The following is an 18,448-nucleotide window of genomic DNA, read 5'->3' as shown; positions in this document are numbered from 1 at the left end:
TTACTCTTACCTTTTCCTCATATGCAAGAGGGGGCTTTAGCCCAGCAGTGGGACAGCTACAGACTGTTACTTTACTTTTTATTAACTACTTTAAAATGTCCCCCAAGTTACCGCAACACTACAATTTTTCCGTCATTCCTTTTTTAATCTCTGCAGTCCTCGTTCGAAATATAAATAAAAGAAAACATTTAAATACATGCCAGTTACGAGTTAGGAATACACTTAGGAACAGATAAATAAAAAACATTCAATGATATATTTATTAAATTTATTAATCGTTAACTACATAATTAATTTATAACTAAAGACGATGATAGAATTTTCGTTTATTTAAACTAGTTGTCTAGAAAATAATTCACAGCCATACATTTTTACATACTAAAAATTTTCATATTTAAGAACCCTTGGCACAGATAAGAAAACATTACAATGGCTTATCTGGTTACGTACCATCAATTAATGACTGAAACAATAAATTAATATTGCAGTACTCTTTTTCGAACGGTAAGTGAGCCAGTGTATTTACATTCAAATAGGACATTACACTTTTGTTCTCATAATCGATGGATTCTAATGTATTTTGGCCACACTAACCATCCGAAAAACCACCATCAGTATTCATCTGTGTCCGGCATTTCTGTCGTATATAAGTATCTTATCCTACCATGTCTACATGTGTGCGTTCTTTATCGCCTTATACTAACACTACCTTATTTTCCACTGTGATAAAAGCCTAAAATATCTATACAGAGTGTTTTATGTCAGGTTCAACCCAGTTTCGTGTAATAAACCATTTTCTGTATATATAAAACAAAAATATATATATATATATATATATATTTTATGTTATTGGTTGGTGGACGAGCATATGGGCCACCTGATGGTAAGTGGTCACCACTGCCCATAGACAAAGGCGTAAGAAATATTAACCATTCCTCACATCACCTATGCGCCACCAACCCTGGGAACTAAGATATTATGTCCCTTGTGCCTGTGATTACACTGGCTCACTCACCCTTCTAACCGGAACACAACAATACAGTGTACTGTTATTTGGCGGTAGAATATCTGATGAGTGGGTGGTACCTACCCAGACGGGCTATATATATATATATACATACACATTGAACTAAAAAATCTTAACTTAACCCTCAACTCACAGTATTACACAGCAAATGACCGTCCTTTATCTGCCAAGGCTTAAGATCAAGCCAAGCCGCCTGCGTTAACAAAAACATGCTGTATAATATCACAGCCTTAGGTAAAATTAATCAGTTTTAAATATATAATTATTATAACATAACATATGTCACACGCAATATCATCGTAATCACTTAAATTACTTTTATTTTATATTATTTTAAGTTATTAATTTTATCTAAGTTAAATAATAATAAAAACATTTACTAAGAATTTAATACCTATTTAGTATTTATTGTTACTCAACAATTACTTTGCAAATCTCAAACTCTAAATAAAATAAAAAACTCGAGTGCAAATTATAACACTTTTGAATAATTTAGAAGGTTCGAAAAGTTTGTCTTCAAAAATATAAAAACGGCAACAGATTTACATCACATTATTACTATTAAAAATAAATATTACATAATTTATTTTATATTAGTCATATTTAATATAGAGTATTATAATTCAAATTGCTATTAATAATCAAAATACATTAATTTATGATTCCAATCGTCTCAATGTCTTTGGGATAGAAGAAATTATTTTTACGCATTGGTATAGATGATATCTGCTGGTCTACTGGTACCCTAGTATCGTAAAGAGATGGCGATTGGAAGATGATGCCGAAGGTGCCCACGAAGCAGGCGATGGTGAAGAGCCAGAGGAAGAAGCGATCCAAGACCATAGACATGAATTTCCAATCTTCTACGACCTGCAGACAAAAAAATGTATCTAGAAATTATTCTTTCAATAATCCTTATAAATCATCTTAAATTAAAAATAGTTCCTTAGTAATATTTTTTAATTTAAATCGCAATTCCTCTCTAAATATAAACTCTTATAAACTCTCTAATTATACACACTTTTGAATATCAGAACAATATACTTCGATATCTGTATACGAACTACGCAGATTCGGTACAAAGCAACAGTTTGAGACTTTAACAACGAATACAATAAAAATAACACTATTAATTTACTTTAAGGTGATTAAATTTTTTAATTGATAACCATAAAATGGATACTAATTTATAATTAACTAGAGAACAAAGGAACAAAGGTTGATGATAAAAATCTATAGTCTATAGCCTGATCAATTGTCTATTGAAGAAATTTCGAAGTAGAAAAAGAATATTAGCATTTCCTTTTGATATCCGGCTCAGCGATTGAAGAGCCCTAATTTGATCAAGCTAAAACGATTAGTCACGATGGATTTTGTACGTTTTATTCTTGACAATTTAAGTTACGTAAGTGAATCTTATTCAATTATGGTTAGGATCGTATTTAATTAGCAAGCTTGTTTGATAAATTCCGGATGTTCTCTTTTTAAGACTTTTTGAAGGGAATGAAAACTGTGAAAGATTTCTTTTTTTCATTTTTCTCAACACTGCCTGAATGAGAGACATTTTATGGAACAATTTCCTCTCAGAAATTAAACGTTTGAGTATCCTTAACCGGAGAGGCATAAACGGCTGATAATGTAGTGTGAATCTCTTTTCAAATTTCCGTACACTGACATATTTGTACAATGGCATGTGGGTAATGACCATCTCAGATGGTGCAGTGGCTAAAAACCGTGAATCTTAACCAATTGCGGATTCAAACCCGCGCCTAAATATTTTCGTATTATTATCCTAATATACTGTTACACAATATCGAACCCTTTGTAAGGAACCATTGATAAATAGTAAAACAATTCGGTCGTTTCTTGAAGAATAACATTTTCAAGAAACTACATTAAAATAATGAATCCAGCTTAATTTCTTTTCTGAGTGCAGCTATTTATTTTAAACGTTTTAAACTTTTACAGGTGGTACAAAGTTTCTGAAATTCCTTTCTCCTGAACTTCTATTACAAATAAAACCATAAATAATCTCCAATATTGTGATGGTCCATGGTAAGAAAGCGTGCATCTAAACCAATTATTGTGAGTTCAAACCCAGGCACCACTTTATTTCTATTAGTTTAATTTGCGTTTAAAATTCATCCCATGCTCGGCGGTGAAGAGACATCGTGAGGAAACTTGCTTATGTCTAATCTCAATGAAATTTTGCCACATGTGTATCCACCAACCCGCATTGCATTGACGGTGAAATCAGTTCAAAAACTTCGCCTCAAATTGAGAGGAGGCCAGCAGTGGGACTTTTGCAGGCTGTTACTTTACTTTACTATAATGTTTTACTTGGTGGTAGGGCTTTGTGCAAGCTCCTCTGGATGGGTACCACCCATTCATCAGATATTCTACCGGCAAACAGCAGTACTCAGTATTGTTGTGTTCCGGTTTGAAGGGTGAGTGAGCTAGTGTAACTAGAGGCACAAGGAACATAACATCTTAGTTCCCAAGGTTAGTGGAGCAAGGCAATGCAAGGCGTTTATTCAATTTATACTCTAACCGGTCAGTAACTTTTTTCCGCTCTCTAAAATTAATTATTTTTTAAATTATAACAATTTAATAAATTGCAACCAAGAATCCTTTTTATTTTTCTGCACATCTACGGCTGGAGCTCTTCAAAATGAGACCATAACCGATTTTTTATGTGCAGCTATCGTCCCATAATCACTGGGACAAAAATCGGCTTACGCTTTTAATATATACGAAGATAACATCTCAGTTCCCAAGATTGGTGGCGCATTGGATTTTTAAGTGTTAATTATAATTAATATTTTTACTGTATCAAATTCTATAGGCAGTTATGACGGTAGGTGGCTCATTGCCCGCCTACCACATAAAATGTAAAAACATATACATTTTTTTTTAAACGGTTATTTTAAGAATGCTTGCCTATTATAAATTATAAAAAAAAGTTACAAATAACGACAAATGGGTATTATGTATCAGTTCAATAGCTTTAACTATAAAACAACAGGAAATAATGCGTTTTCACTGATTAACTGCATATATTATGTCGACTCGCGTTACTGTTGAGAATCATAACGAGCGATTATTTAATATTTCCTGAAACAATTACCGTAATTAAATACGAAATTCGGTAATTTTTAAGTGAAACAATATTATTAATGCATTTTGACTGAAAATTAAATGATACGAAGAATTTATTTAACATAATTTTATATTTAATTTAAATACAACATTATACGTAGCAGTTACATTCATTCGTTTATTTATAACAATAAATACAGTTTCATTATGTTTTCAATTTCGTAAAATATCGAAGCCATCATCACTCAGTAATAATAAATTATTAGTAATATGAAGTTATTTGTTTTGTTGTTTTATGTAAGTGGTGGTAAGTGTGACCACCTCCTATACATATTGGCGTAGTAAGAAATATTGACCATTCCGTAAATCGCTAATACTCTACCAATTTGGGAACTAAGATGTTATGTCCATTCCGGTTTGAAGATTATTCCCTTACAAACACAATACTAAATATTGTTGTTTGGCGGTGGATTATCTTATTACTTGGTGGTACCTTTAGGGTAGGGTATAGGGTGCAAAGCCCTACCACCAAGTATAAATAATAATTTCCACGTAACACACTAACTTCTCTTTCTGAGCACAGACTATTTCACGCTCATTGTAATATGTACATCAATATTAAAATAAAATGCAATGAACTTTAATTAACAGACTTTAATTAACATCGAACTGAAATTACTTCAAATAACAATTGATTGTAAAAATAAACATATATGTATATGTAAATCGGGTTCTCGGAGATGATTTATAACTGAGTGTATTATGTTTAATTACAAAATGATATATTTAATGATTATTGGGAATTGTTAATTCATTCTTAATGAGAGTAAAATACTTATAATTTATTCGTGTTCGGAGTTTATATATTTTTAACAATTCTCTTTTAAAAGCATTGCTGTAATTAGCGAATTAATACAAGCACTTCTCAAACTCTCCGATAATCCGGTAAAAGAACAAACGCAAGGCTCAAAGGCAATGACTTTACGTGATTCCTTGCCGCCCACGGCTTCGTCCGTGTATTAGGTATAAAAAATATATACCTCTCCTTGAAGTTCAAGCGGGAAGTCCTACCAAACTTCATCAAATTCAGTTCAGTAGTTTGCCGCAAAAGAGCAATAGACACATATGGACAGACACAGACAGACGGAGTTACTTCCTGAGTACCTTCATTATGATGAGACGCCCAACAATTTCCTATACGAAAACTCTCGACTGTGGCAGCAGGGACAAAATATATCGATTTGATGATTTTGAAAATAATCAACTAAATTCTTTGAAAAAATATTTGTCCTACAAAATGTATGGTTTGATCAAAGACTCCCCTCCTTCTAATATGTATATATATCATTTATAAACACAACTATATAGAAAACTCTTAGATTTTAGATCGATTCATTGAATAAATTTTCTTTCCAATCGGACATTTTATCTCAGAGCTGTATATAAATATATTTATAGTCCTAAGAATGACTTTCATATCAACGGTTAGCATTAGTCTATGTCTTGTAGTACAACACAGCTTCTAAGTGGGAAGCAAGTGAGCCGTGCCCTAGGGAATGTTGCACTCAGTGTAATTCTAGCAACTTGGTTCGTTCACCACACTTTGTGCTGGGTTTATTTCTGTGGGGAGCTCTGATGTTAATTTACAATGTCTTATGTCGTAATTCAGTCTTATAATGGACGGGGTGTTAGATTGCTTAAGTGCATTAGATTCTGAGGACTGTATACATATTTAAATAGGTCTCGTTTATACTAAAACTGACATATGACGTTAACGCATATTATAAATTTTGCTTCAAGCTAAGCATAAGAAATAACTTTTGAATTATTTAATTACGTCCACGAATACAAATTTAGTTGAAGTAAATAATGCAGTCTACGTTCTGTCTTTCTTGTACATCTTCTGAGAGGTATTACAAATTTTTATTTATATATAAATAACTCCAGACGGATTGTCCGTGAGTTTGGTGAATGTTTCAATTTTTTTGATTGGCTTTATTTTTGAAGCTTACTTATTCAAGCTGGTAGATACAGATCGTGCAAATATTTATCCGACTTATGCTGATTTCCTCACGATGTTTCTTCACCGACAGCACGAAATAAATTATAAAGAAGAATTAAGCACATGAAAAATTTGTGTTGTCTGGATTTGAACCCGCATTCATTGGTTTAGATTCAAGTGTTTAATCCACTATTTAGAATAATTGAACACTGGCTCTTGGCTTAAGCAAAATAGCTTTATAAAAAATAATTTTAAACATTACTCCAAAAACATTATACCTACAGCGTAATATTTTGCAACCGTTAACCGGTAAATCGAAATTCAATATCCGTTCTGACTGCAGTTCTCATAATGGTCTCCGATATTCGGCGACACCAGTTATAGTTTTATGACTGCTACTGTATTAAAGTAGATTTTGCGTCGACTATTAAACTTGAGGATACTGCACTAAGTAGATTTTCCAAGAAACGTTAGCATTTCATATTTTTATAGTTTTCGAATGTTGTCGCGTTCGGTCTCAGGAAATAAGCCGTTTAAATCTTGGAGTTATTTTAAGAAGATTTTATATGGTGTAACTTCCAACTCGTGTGTTTATGCATAAGTATTTTTTCACCCTAACTTTTAAATGTTCTTATTATATGCCCAAATGTTGGTGCCGTACCGACAACATAGCCAATATTTGGCACCAATTTGTCTGTAATTTTCCAAATATTATTCAAAAATATTCCTCCTAATATACTTAATTACACCAAGCTTCTTCATTCCAGATTGGTAGATATAATCTGGAGCACAATATAGCATAAAAATTAATAGTGATCGTTAGGATGTGAATCGCGACCATTGGTTAAAGTTTACGTATCCTTATGGCCATGCCATCTCTTAATATTCAATTCCTATGAGTAATTATTTCAATTTTTGAATGGTAAAATATACTTGACGATTTTCTTCGTTCCAAAAAATTAAAAACAATTAATAACATAATATAAATACTAATAACAAACAATATGAATACTACAATGTTTGAAAAATTCGACTTCATTGATTTGTTATAAAATATACACGTAAAATAATCTTCGCCCAGCCGTGATACATGCATTGTTACTTTAAGTCAATTCATAATAAAAAGGATTTTATTTAACTTTTAGTCGCCTGGTAACATTATAAGAATAAAAAAGATTTTTCATCGTTAAATGAGACTCTTTAAAGAAAAAGTTACAAGAACTTTTAACTCGCGGTAATGTTCATTAAGTTGAAATGCAGTCTGAACGTGATAATTGATTGTTGAGATCTATTAGTTTAAAAATGCTTTCATTCCCTTTATTATACTTAGATAAAAAACATTTCTTATAAACTTAAAATAATTACATTTTTAACATTATTATTAATAAATTATTTTTGTGATCTCGATATGGACAAGGACTAACGGCCTCGTTGGTCTAGTGTCTAGATATAAGTTGGTTCAAATTCCAGGTCGAACCTATAAAAAGTCATTGGGCTTTTCTATCGAAAAAATCTCAGCGACAGCCCGGAGTTTGGATGTTGGAAGTGGATAAACTCTGCCTCACAAAGAACGTAAAGCCGTTGATGGAGCGCCTGAATTCTTTCCGGTCATGTTGGATTGGCCATCGAATTCTGACAGTGAAAGAATAGAGAGGGCACCTGTGTTTGCGCACATACTTATCATCATCCTGCCCTTATCCCAATTTTACTTGGGGTCGGCGCAGCATGTCTTCTTCTTCCATACTTCTCCTTCGGACGTCATCTCACAAGTAACATTCTTTCTAACCATATCGTCTTTCACACAATCCATCGATCGTTTCTTTGGTCGTCCCCTACCTCTATATCCATCCACACCCATGCTCAAGACCTTCCTCACACATTTGCGAACACACTTATGAACTATAATAATATGTCCTGTGTAGTCAGCTGATCTTCCTTGAGCTTGGCCGACATTGACGACATCATAATCATCATGGAAGGCTAGCTAGACTAGCTAGACTAGCTCTCAGTGTTCGACTAAAAACATTTTTCAAGTTATTCTTGCGAAACCCATAAATTATCACTCGAATATAAAATAATAAAACTCTAATTTGATAAATTGTCATAATTTATCGAACTTAATTTTACATTCAAAACAGGTCTTTACTATTAAGATAAGCCGCCTTTAATATAGACTGAAGGGAAAATCAAATCAAATTGAGTATTTTTAAAACGTAACAATTTGAATTCTTCTTAATAAAAAAACAAGCGCAAACACAATTAGCGAATTAAGTGCTCTAATCGATTTCTAAATGTAAATATAAGATTTGAAACAATTCGCTTTTTAGCTTGAAGAGTTGTTTGAACTATTTTTAAAGCTTAGTACAAATGTTTTATGATTAAATGTTTTGTGAAAGAACGCCTCGTTGATCTAGTAGATAGCTTATAGTGCAAAGTCCTAACTCCTGGATTAAAACCCCAGGTTGGGCAATTAAAAAATATTTTCTGACAAGAAATTCTAATTAAATCATGTATTTTTTTTCTAGCTTTTATTTGTGTCAAGAGAGCATTAAATCATGTAAACCCGTTAGTCGTGCATTCTGTCATGTTGTGTCAAAAATGTCGTCCTACCCGATTATGAGAGTACTAACGCACACACACTTGTGCACTATAATATGTGCTGCACAGTTAGTTAATTAGCTAATTAGGAGGCCAATTTTCGTGCCCATCAGTATAAAAAATTAACACTCACAAATATAAGCCTGCTTTAATAAGAATATATTAATCAAGTAAGATTTTTTTATGAGGAAAATAAATATTTATTCGACAATCCCGTATCTCAGAGCTCAAATAACCTAACGAATATGCAAACGAACTCTAGACCTAGTTAAAAAGACGACGATTTAAGAGCTCTCCGGCACCGAAGATAAATCCACATTCAGACCGGATTCCTTGGTTAATTCACTGAAATGGTTTTAAAATTTATTCGCCCAGCGGGTGCTATTTATATCGGCTTCTCAAAAATGAACCACGGTTATCTGTAAGACCGTAAAAACGTGTCCGGAATAACAATTTCGTTTGTCTGTTCTTGCGAGATTATGGGGAATTGGCCTAGTTGCGGCCGGATCAAACCGGATAGAACTGGTTCGATTTGACCGTTTTATTGGTTTTTGATTGAGTGTGGATCTTTAGGTAATCAAAAGAAGATCATGTAGGATATAGTTTTGATAATGGGTATATGACAAATTAAGCATATTGTAATATCTATATTATGTAATACTAATTGTACTATATAGAACAGTGATGATTCAGAGGTTAGATAAGTCTTAATCAAAGATTGTAGTTTCAAATCCGGGCAACACCACTGAAATTTCATGTTAATTTGTGTCTTTATATAATCTCGTGCCCGGCAGTAAAGGAAGATATATAAGAAAAATCCTATGTATATTTATCTGCTACATATGAATCCATCAAATCGCATTATAGACGGTCTAATCTAACAATGAAAACTCCTTGGTCAAGCTATGTGCTATTTAGGTTACTTACGTTAATATTTTAATATACAAACAACCGCAATCATATCTTTATCTTATTAATTAATAAATTGATAAAACATACCCGCTTCGTTAAGCGTGAAATGTAATTCAATTATTATTATCGAGTACATTTTACATGAATCACTTAAATACCGTTTCGAAGTTTTAATATAAACAGAGAACTGTAGAATTATTGTAAACAGCTATACCTCAGACAACGTTCATTTTTCCGAGATAAAAATAGATATTATGTATACTAATCGTTTCATAACATCTTAGTCAAAAGGTTTGGGACCCATTTTTTTATGTATAGAATTGTAGCAATGCCTCATTATAAGGGATAAGCTCAAAGCTTGTGTTAGGATTGGGCACGAATAGCCCAAGGGGTCAGAATCGATCCTGCAACTTTTTACATCACGAGGCGGACTTTAAACCATTTCCATAACCATTATTGACGCATAAATTATGACTTATATCTGACATTGGTGACCTTCTATCAGTTAGTCCTTTCACCAGTTTGCCTTATCAATACAAAAAAAAATAATCAATCAAATTGAATAAAAAACAAAATAACTCAAGTAGTAAATAAATCAACCCGAAAAAGTAATCAAAATATTATACTCACGCCATTCAAAAGTTCGAAAAGTTTTAATAAGAAAATTATAAGTGCTTCAACGTTTCTTGGAGCGAAATTTAACAACGAAACTTTTAGTGAAGTTAGTCTTACGTACATGTCTCTACAGCCTTTCTTCTATTCAAAGTATTCAAGACTATGCTTAGGTGGTTCATAAATTAAAAAAACACTTCGTACATTCTCCGACATCGTTTCATAAACGCCAAAACTTTTCATTCTTCAGTGAAACGTCATTGTTCTTTGGTATATGAAGTTACGAAGTTTAATAGCTGATGAACACTTAGCAATTCTAAATTCTCTTTTGATAATATTACAGAAATATGGCGTACTCACGTCGTATATTCATACTTTGCCTCAATTACAGTACGGTGATGTATTGGATTATAACTTTTAAATAATCATCAAAGGTAAAATCCCGCGAATATCTTTTATAGCCCATTTCAAGGCAAAGATCCATCTCGTTAATAGTAAGAATATTTTTTTTTCGGAACGAAGTTTCTCTACGCAGCTTAGGGCAGTTAACTGGCATAAATCGTCACGTGTGGAAAATGCATTATGCCCCCTCCAAGTAACCATAAGCCGAGATGGCCCAGTGGTTAGAACGCATGCATCTTAACCGATGATTGCGCGTTCAAACCCAGGCAAGCACCACTGAATTTTCATGTGCTTAATTTGTGTTTATAATTCATCTCGTGCTCGAAGGTAAAGGAAAACATCGTGAGGAAATCTGCACGTGTCTAATTTCAACGAAATTCTGCTACATGTGGATTCCACCAACCCGCATTGGAGCAGCGTGGTGGAAATATGCTCCAAAGCTTCTCCTCAGAGGGAGAAAGGGCCTTAGCCCAGCAGTGGGAAATTGACAGGCTGCTTATGTTGTTATGTAAGTGACCTTTCCCTCTCTTTCTCTATCTTTTTTTTAATTATTTATTATTATTATTTAACTCGGAATTTCTAATAAAAAAATTATTTGTTGATATTTAATTGCTCGCTAACGTTGTTGATTTATTTAACTGTCTTTTATTTAATACATAATATACAACGATAGCAACTTCGTTCCAACTGGGTGTCCCGTGACGACTTTTTTTTTTACACCTTATTCAAAATTTATCATAACGTTGATTTGTTAGTTATTTTTAAAAATATTTTCCCACAATGACTCTTAGAACATTCCAATATTTCACATTGAACAATTGTTAAGTTTGTTAAGTTAGTATTCAACGATCTTACTTATACAATTCGTTCAGCAGGAGTTCAGTAAAATTTGATATCTCTTTCTGACATTATTAATTTGACATTTGAAAGAAAGAAGCCTATATAGGCCGTAGATATAGATTTATATCTAAAAGTGGTTCCGTCCGGTCGTAATCCAACAAAATGTGTCAAATACCTTTAATCACGTCACAATTGATGCTGAGACTTTTATTATAATTTTAGAAATGAACTTACAATATAAGGTTAGGTCACCACAATGGTAATGGTAATAACAATAATAATCGATTATCGATTATGAGATCTCGTGGAAGTTGCCGCGTCCATAATAGGAAAATTTAGCCACAAAGGCGCTCGAATTTCGGGGTAACATTTTATTTCTCAATAAAACATGTTACAAAAGGTAATCTCATGTTTTTAAGCACAATCAAAGGTTCAAGAAAAAATATGTATGAAAATATATCTATTCCGACTTAATCTTATATTCGGGGTTACACTTTAAAAAAAAAAAGGTTTGTAATTTAAATACAAATTACATTATGCGGCTTTTATTTTTTTTTTCAAGAGGCACCTTCTTTATTCGCCTAGGGCACCAGTAAGCTTACTCTCTCTAGCGTAAAATAAAAATAAAAAGTGATACATAAAAACATTGAGTTAGTTACGCTGTCTAGTTCATTTTAGCTTAACTTTTATGTGTTAGAGACATGTACGGTAAAATAACATGCCTCGAATATTACCTTTTAAATTAAAAACAATATTACCCTGAATTCATTAATTTATTTATTTATAGGATGATAATTCTAACGACACCTCATACATCCAAATGTGTTCAGTTGGTTATTCGGTGAAATAAAATAAGTCGCATACATACATACATATGAAAACCTTACATTCTTTTTTTGGGTAGTTAGGTAATACATTAAGATCTTAATAAAAATATACCAATACTGTTCAAACTTCTTTTAAAAATATATCGAAGTCAAGACTGATGTCAGAATGGTTTTAATGCAGTTTCGCTATTGCCCTTATTTGTTTCAAACTGAAAATAGTATTAATTTCATTTAGTGCTATTTTAAATGAAGCGCTTAAAGAAAGATAGTTAAATGCCTTTGATATGTTCTGTTAGCTTTGATTATTTATTTAAGTCTAGATAGACAAACAAAGCGCGGTAGGGATTTGTGCAAGCCCTTCTGGGTAGCTACCACCCACTCATCGGACATTCTAACGCGAAACAGCAGTACTCAGTATTGTTTTGTTCGTGTTTGAAGGATGAGTCAGCCTGTGTAACTATAGACATGAGTACACGATGACGATTTAAGGAATGGTTAATATTTTTTGCAGCAGTGGCAAAACTGGCCACTAAGTACACGCACACTAGTAAAGTAGTAGATGACGTTTGGTGAGTGTCAACGGTAGCTGTTACACACACCAAGACAGTAAAATTGTGAATGAAATTGAAAATGCATTATTCAAGACGGCACTTACAAGCACTTTTTAATCGTAATTTTTCAAAGTCAAATTAATTTTTTACACATATAATTCTACCAACATTTTGGAATGTAACTGTAACTCAGTATTTACTCTTTTTCATCAATCAAAGATGTACATGTTATTACCACATACTACTTAAATATAATTATATTTATATATCGTTTATGAACATAACAAAACGATCATGTATAAAAAACCTATTTTTCTTTTTTTTTCTATCAATTTTATGAATAAATGTGACTTCCCATTAACGCTATATCAAGCGTGCATTATCATACAATACTTTCAAAAATAAATTAAGACAATAAAACTCATTTACAATAATACCCATTGATCAGAAAATATTACGTATAGTTGAAACAAACTTCTCGTACAATGCATTAATTTTCTAAATTCAAACTTTATTTCATACCCATTCACCATTCTCTAGAGAACAATTCGTTCACCTCCACAGGACCGAACTCCATTAACGATATTAATCTGCTTAATGTTCACCAAATTACATTCACTCATTCCTTATAAGACAGGGACGTAATTTTCGCAGTCTTAAATTCAAATTAAAACAAAATTTACATGATGACTTTTAATTATTGAGATTCCTTACGCTTCATTCTAGCGATGTTTTATTCAAACGGTAAATATGAGCTTCAGTTTAATGAGAAAATTAACATAATAACATTTTTTTCAAACGATTTCTAAGAACCTTATAATTGGATCGTATAAAATGTTGCTAGTTTAGGCCACTATCTTTTTTGTATTTAATAGTTAGGGGGACGGGCAAATGTACCACTTGATGATAAGTGGTCACCACTACCCATAGATAGTCGTTGGTGCAATAACAATTTCTCGCCAATGAGCCCCCAACCTTGGAAATTAAGAAGCTATGTCCCTTATGCCTGTAGTTATACTAGCTCACTCACCATTAAAACGGAAACACAATACAACAATACTAAATATTGCTGCTTGAAGATAAAATATATTACGATGAGTGGGTGGTAACTACCGAGACCGGAAAGCCATAAGTTCATTGTTTAAACACTATTAAAAATATTTCATCTTATGTTGACATTTCATCAACAATTATACAATAAGCGTAATAAATCCATTTACATTTCAAACACATGACAAATGAACGCCGCCAGTGAATATTCATGTATATATATACTATATACTAATATTATAAATACAAAAGAAACTCGCTTTGTCTGTCTGTTGCTCTTTCAGGGCTAAATAACAGAACCATTGAAGAAATTTGATGAAACTTTGATATAAAGCAAGCTTGAACACCAAAGAAGGTCATAAGGTACATTTAATGTCTCACACCCGACAACCAGCCCTTAAAGCGCGAGCCATGTCGGAAGTGACAAATAGTTTAAAGTATGCAAATAGTAATGTAGTTTATTTTAATTTTAGATTATTTACGTGTAGAAACTTAACTTACTATAGCTTGCCAAGTAACTAATGTATGTGTTAAGAAAACATTTTCATTTACGCCATATAAGCCAGCCAGCCACAGTCCCAAGTATTGAACATTATCCACTAATTCTAAATGAATACCATAAATTTTAAGATCAGTATAATTTCTTACAGATTTAGGCTTTCTAGTGAACATAAATACTTTACTCTTGAGTGATGATACTTCTAAACCTATATCTAGTAGTCATTTAGTAATAACATTTAGTGCCAGTTGTAAATCTGACACAGCTTTGCTAACGAACTATACTTTACACGTAACAAAAATAACAAAAATATCTGCGTACTGAGATATACATATTTCGTTGTTAAAACTCTCACAAATATTAATAGTAGCGACATTAAATAAAAGTGGAGAAAGTAGATTTCCTTGAGCTAAACCACATCCAGTATATCTTCTATTCATGAGATTATCAGTAAGTGTAATTAATCTTCTTTCTTTTAAAAAAATCCACAAATATGTACATAGCCAAGACCCTGTTCCTATTTTATCTAAAAGTAATAATAAACTATTAATATTGACATTATTATACGCATTATTTATATCAATAAAATACACTAATGTAACTTGACTACATTAGGGTGTTTTATTGATATAAATAAACTGTTAATATTGATATTAGTATACGCATTATTTTTATCAATAAAACACCCTAATGTAACTTGACCTTTGGTAAAACCTAATTGAATTTTTGAAACCAAGTAGCTTAAACTGTCAGTGCAAGATCGATACTTTCTAAAACCAACCATGAACGGTGAAAACATATGGTTTTTTTCTAGATACCTCTCTAAATTCTTATTAATAATCATGTGAAATATTTTGCATAAGCATGAGATTAATGCAATTGGTCTAAGTGAAGATAAACATGAAAAATCACGACCAGGTTTCGCAATCAGGTGTATACGAATATAACGCCATTGATTTGGAATATAACTATACGTCAAAATTTAATTATATAGAAAGTTTAAAATACGTTTACCATTAAGAGGCAAATTTGTAATCGTGGAAAACGATATGTTATCACAGCCTGGAGCTGTCAGAAGAATTTGTACATTTTTCAATTTCATGCAATAAAATAGGTGATTCTAGTTTTACATTACAAGTTGTAAATAAAGGTTGTTCAGGCATAACATAATCAGGACTGACACTACATAAAAGTTCATACGCTTGTTTCTTATTTACGTATCCTTTTGGACTTTTGTACTCTTTCTCCCATTTCATCTTCCACCACATGTCATGTGTTGTAGTAACATGGTCTATTGACGAACAAAATTTATGCCATCCTTCACTTTTAGCATGCCGACTGATTCTTTGAGCTTCACTTACTTTATCTTGAAGGACAGTCAAATTATTTGGTGTGGGATGACGTCTAAAGTTTCCTAAGGCTAATCGACGTTCAGCTACTACTTTTGATAGGTTGATATGCCAATAATATTTCAGAACGAATACCACACCGGGGTTCTGACATTTTTTTATAAAGGGTATATATTTATCTGCTGCTCTGTTAATTTCCTCAACAAAACAGTCATAAGCATCTTGAAAACTGTCGGGCAATACAAAATTTGCGAATCTATCTTCAAGGATCTTGTTATATGAATTCCAGTCAGCCTTTTTAAAATTTCTCTTTTTTAATAAAAGACGGCTGCAGCACAGAACTGGTTGATATTTTAATAATTATGTGGTCACTTCCTAACGGTTCATTTAAAGTGGCCCAATCATACTTTACTGCAACATCAGAAGTGACTATCGAGATATCCGGGGAGGACTGACGAAGTCTTCCATTTTCTAATTGGATACGAGTTGTGCTGTTGTCATTTAGGGTAATAAAGTTAAGACTTAACAGGGATGCAAATATTTGATTGCCTCTAGCGTCATTTCTATTTGACCAGGTAGTGTGATGCCCATTTAAATCTCCAAGTAAAAGCGTTTTTCTAGTAAATAGTGAGAAAAGGAAATCCCAGTCTTGTTGGCATGTTCTAACAGAGGGGGGCAATATATTGAAACTATATTTTCTATTACTTCGCAGTTAAATACCTTAATATGTAAGACTACAATGTCACTGTTGTTGCTTCTTGTGTCTTGTACTTGAGCTTTAATAGAATTTTAGTCAATATAGCCACACCACCATAACCATCGCTCCTATCAATATGAACTTTTTCTATTGATAACAGGTGTTCAAAAGATGTTAATTTATTTGTCAAACTTTGGCAATTCCATTGGAAAATATTAATTGTTATGTGTTCGTGTCTTCCACTATCCATGGTTTAATATAAGCAAAGAAAGGCAATTCTATTAAGTAATGTCTCACAAAGGAACATAATGAATGAAGTATTATTTTAATGCATGCTTCTATTTTTTTGTCTAAGGTTAATTGTTTATCCCACAATTTATCTCTGAGTTGTTTAAAAATTAATTGCCAAGTAATGGCACTCAATGGCTCATCTTCATTCGCGATGCTAGCCATTTGTAAACAACATAACTAGACTAGGATAACGCTTCAATACAATCGAGCGGATCAATTTAAAACCGGTTTTCAATTAAACAATACGCGCATCTCACTATAACAAGCGCCCGCGCGCAAATGTGGTTAATATTTCTGACAATACCAATGTCCACGGGGGTCCTGACTATTCACCATCAGGTGGTCCATTTGCTAAAAGTACGTTATTAGATATGTATGCTAATAGTATAAGCTCTTCAGTGAGTTGATATTAATTCTGTTATTAAATAATAACACCCTTTAAAACAGAACACAGCCTAACATTGTATCTCTTTTGGTAGAACGCAAGATATTTTACCAAACTGGATGTTACTGAAAAATCTTTACACCACCCCAATAAAGTCGGTCTTGTAAATGTTACTGTCAAATCGTTTCGTAGTTAATTATTCTTGTATTTAGATCAGGAGCTAAAAGCATTTTCACCAAATTATGTAGGTCAGGAAAATTGACACGGTAACAAATCAGTTTCACCTGAAAATAGTTTTGACGGTATCATATGTATAAATGTGTCGTGTTTCCACAAAAAGAATCGAGTAAGCATTGCTCATTATTTGATCAACGGCCTCGGGGATCGAGCCAAATCTAATTACTCTATCTCATTACGTGTTACGAGCGACGAAATCAGCGGATTTAAATTGCCGCAATCGATCCTCACTCCCGGAGGAAATACCTTCAGATCTTACACAAGCTCCTTTGGGTCTAGTTGGGACCGCGAACGTTGGCCAAACTCTAATAGTCTATTGGATTAACGTTGGCGATAATGCAAATGATCGAATCGCCTGTGTGCAAAGATTTACATACGTAGCAATTAAGTATTATATTTATTTTATAATATGAAATACATATCGAGTTACTGTGTTGAGATATTTTAAAGACAGGCATAGAACTTCATGAAGCTATAAAAAACTACATTTTTTCAAAAAACCTTTGTTACGGTACTTAGTATGTAGCAAACAGAGTTATTTAAATCTAATTAAGTATAACAATTTTTAATAAAAGAGGAACGATATAAAGTTATGGAATTACAAACATCGATCGTGCGCTTGAATCAGCACAAACCTACATTTAATATGTAAATATTTACTCATTTATAGGTGTCGTCCCGAGTTTAATAAAACATTCATTCGTTCATTACAGCTCACCGGGCCCTGGGGATAATTCGTTCACTCCCTCGCTGAGTGAGCGGATTCGTTATAAGCTCTGCAAATACGCCGCCGTGATTCTCGAGCATTACTCACGTAGGCAACTCAATATTGAGATAAAAATTTCATCATAGTACTAGACTACAATCTCTTGGCAATTCCGTCTGATGTTTATCTTTATTTACATACTTCCCCTTGTCATTTAAAATTATTTATATAATATATGCAACACACAACTATAAAAATACAAATTAATAATTCTAGTTTTACTTTATCTTTTATCGGAACAGTCCAACAATAATATGGAGTATTGTTGATGTTTGGTAGGGGATAACCCACCCAAATGAGTCTC

At 32.7% G+C, this 18,448-nt stretch overlaps 1 protein-coding gene across 3 annotated transcripts in view; it reads right to left on the bottom strand.

Annotated features, from left to right (window-relative positions):
- Positions 1 to 1,659: 1,659 nt before the first annotated feature.
- The window catches only part of LOC113398681 (acetylcholine receptor subunit beta-like 2), a 53,322-nt gene continuing 36,533 nt past the window's right edge, over positions 1,660 to 18,448 (bottom strand). For all 3 annotated transcript variants that reach the window (XM_064216925.1, XM_026637544.2, XM_026637545.2), the window contains one exon: positions 1,660 to 1,897. In XM_064216925.1, the coding sequence (XP_064072995.1) occupies positions 1,679 to 1,897 (219 nt within the window). In that variant the 3' untranslated portion in view covers positions 1,660 to 1,678. The remainder of the gene's footprint in view (positions 1,898 to 18,448) is intronic.

Source organism: Vanessa tameamea, chromosome 14 (genome assembly GCF_037043105.1).
Source record: "Vanessa tameamea isolate UH-Manoa-2023 chromosome 14, ilVanTame1 primary haplotype, whole genome shotgun sequence".
Lineage (NCBI taxonomy): Eukaryota > Metazoa > Arthropoda > Insecta > Lepidoptera > Nymphalidae > Vanessa > Vanessa tameamea.
Note: the sequence above shows the minus strand (reverse complement) of the source record. Positions and strands in the feature narration are given on the sequence as shown.